The 1418-nt window shown below is 55.4% G+C and overlaps 1 protein-coding gene across 1 annotated transcript; it reads left to right on the forward strand.

Annotated features, from left to right (window-relative positions):
• The first annotated feature begins 383 nt into the window (after nt 1-383).
• On the forward strand, nt 384-1209 carry LOC147965867 (uncharacterized). The gene has a single exon (XM_087528463.1). The coding sequence runs from the start codon at nt 522-524 to the stop codon at nt 933-935; it is 414 nt and encodes a 137-aa protein (XP_087384589.1). The 5' UTR covers nt 384-521; the 3' UTR covers nt 936-1209.
• The last annotated feature ends 209 nt before the right edge of the window (nt 1210-1418 follow it).

Raw genomic sequence — 1418 nt, forward strand, 5'->3', positions numbered from 1 at the left:
GAAAGAAAAATTTGTATATTAGTCTTTTTTTTGCGAAGAATATATTTATATATTAGTTGAGACGTGCATTTGCATGTGCACGCTTACTAGTTTCACTAAAAATACACTTGGTTCTAATTTGCCAATCTTTTTCTTCTGATTTTTTTTCGAGGAATCATTTTCTTCTGAAATGGACTCCACCGAATTGCAAAACATAGAAAAAGCCCATGTAATAGCAGGCCAGCTCCCCTCTAACGTTTGGGCCTCTGAATACGACGTCTTAGAAAGCGCCAACGCCCAGGCCCACTAACGGTCGGCGGGCACCACCACCACCCAGGCCAGCAAGCCGCAAAGCCACGCCTCCTCGCCGTTGCTTTGCTTTCGTCCTCGCCTTTGCTTTCCCTTTCGTGTAGTACCGAGCAAGACAAAGCTCTCGGCACAAAACCCCCAAACCCCAGGCGCCCCACCCCCACACGCATCGCACACCACCCATCCAACCCATCCCCATCGCAGCCCACGCGCCCGGGACCCGAGCAGCAGCCATGGCCAAGGGAGCAGCCGGAGGAGGGGGAGGGGGCGCCGTGAAGACGGCCCTGGTCGTCACCGGCGGCCTCGTCCTCGCCTGGCTCACCGTCGAGTCCGCCTTGAAGCCCTTCCTCGACCGCCTCCGCGGCGCCGTCTCCCGCTCCACCGACCCCGCCCGCGACCCCGACGAGGACACCGCCGCCCCCGAGGAGGACAAGTCGCCCGCCACCGCTGCCGCCACCGCCGCCGTCGCCGCCGCTGTCGCCTCCTCCGTCGCCGAGGAGAAGGACCCCGCTGTCGCCGTCGCCGCGCCCGAGCCGTCCGCGCCCCCGCTCCCTGCCGAGGCGGTGGAGAGCGAGGAGAAGGGAGCGGACGGGGAGGTCGAACTGGGCGAGAAGGGGGAGGCGGCCGTGGCCGCCAAGGCCGAGTGAAGACGGCGGTGCTCGCCTCGCCTGGCTCCACTTCTGAATCGTACGCTGTGAATCTAATCTACGCGTCTGGAGGTTGTGATGGATGATGCAATGTTTTGAACTCTGTTATCGGTATCTGCATCTTTAGGGCCCGTCTTAAGATTGAGGCTTACCCTGGGTCAATTTCCGACATTTTGCATTCAGTACTTGATGTCATGATATATACATCTGTATGGATGGTTTCATTTCCCATGGAAACCGCTTGCTATTCCTGTGGACAGGAAACTTATTGTCACATAGTTTGTTCTAGCTCTTGAAGCTGCATGTGGTTCAGTCATTTTAATCAGTCGCCAGGGTAATGGTGATGTGGTGCATCATTCAATTATTTTGGGCTGTCTTTCCTGCTTGGTTTATGCATCTCCTCTGAGGGAGAAGTTATCTCGTCCAACATTACATAAAAACTGCTTTGCTTATGCTGTTGATAGGAAAATTATAGTGACATAT

The sequence above is a fragment of the Triticum urartu genome, chromosome 6A (genome assembly GCF_056163025.1).
Source record: "Triticum urartu cultivar PI428250 chromosome 6A, HENAU_Tu73, whole genome shotgun sequence".
NCBI classification, from domain to species: domain Eukaryota; kingdom Viridiplantae; phylum Streptophyta; class Magnoliopsida; order Poales; family Poaceae; genus Triticum; species Triticum urartu.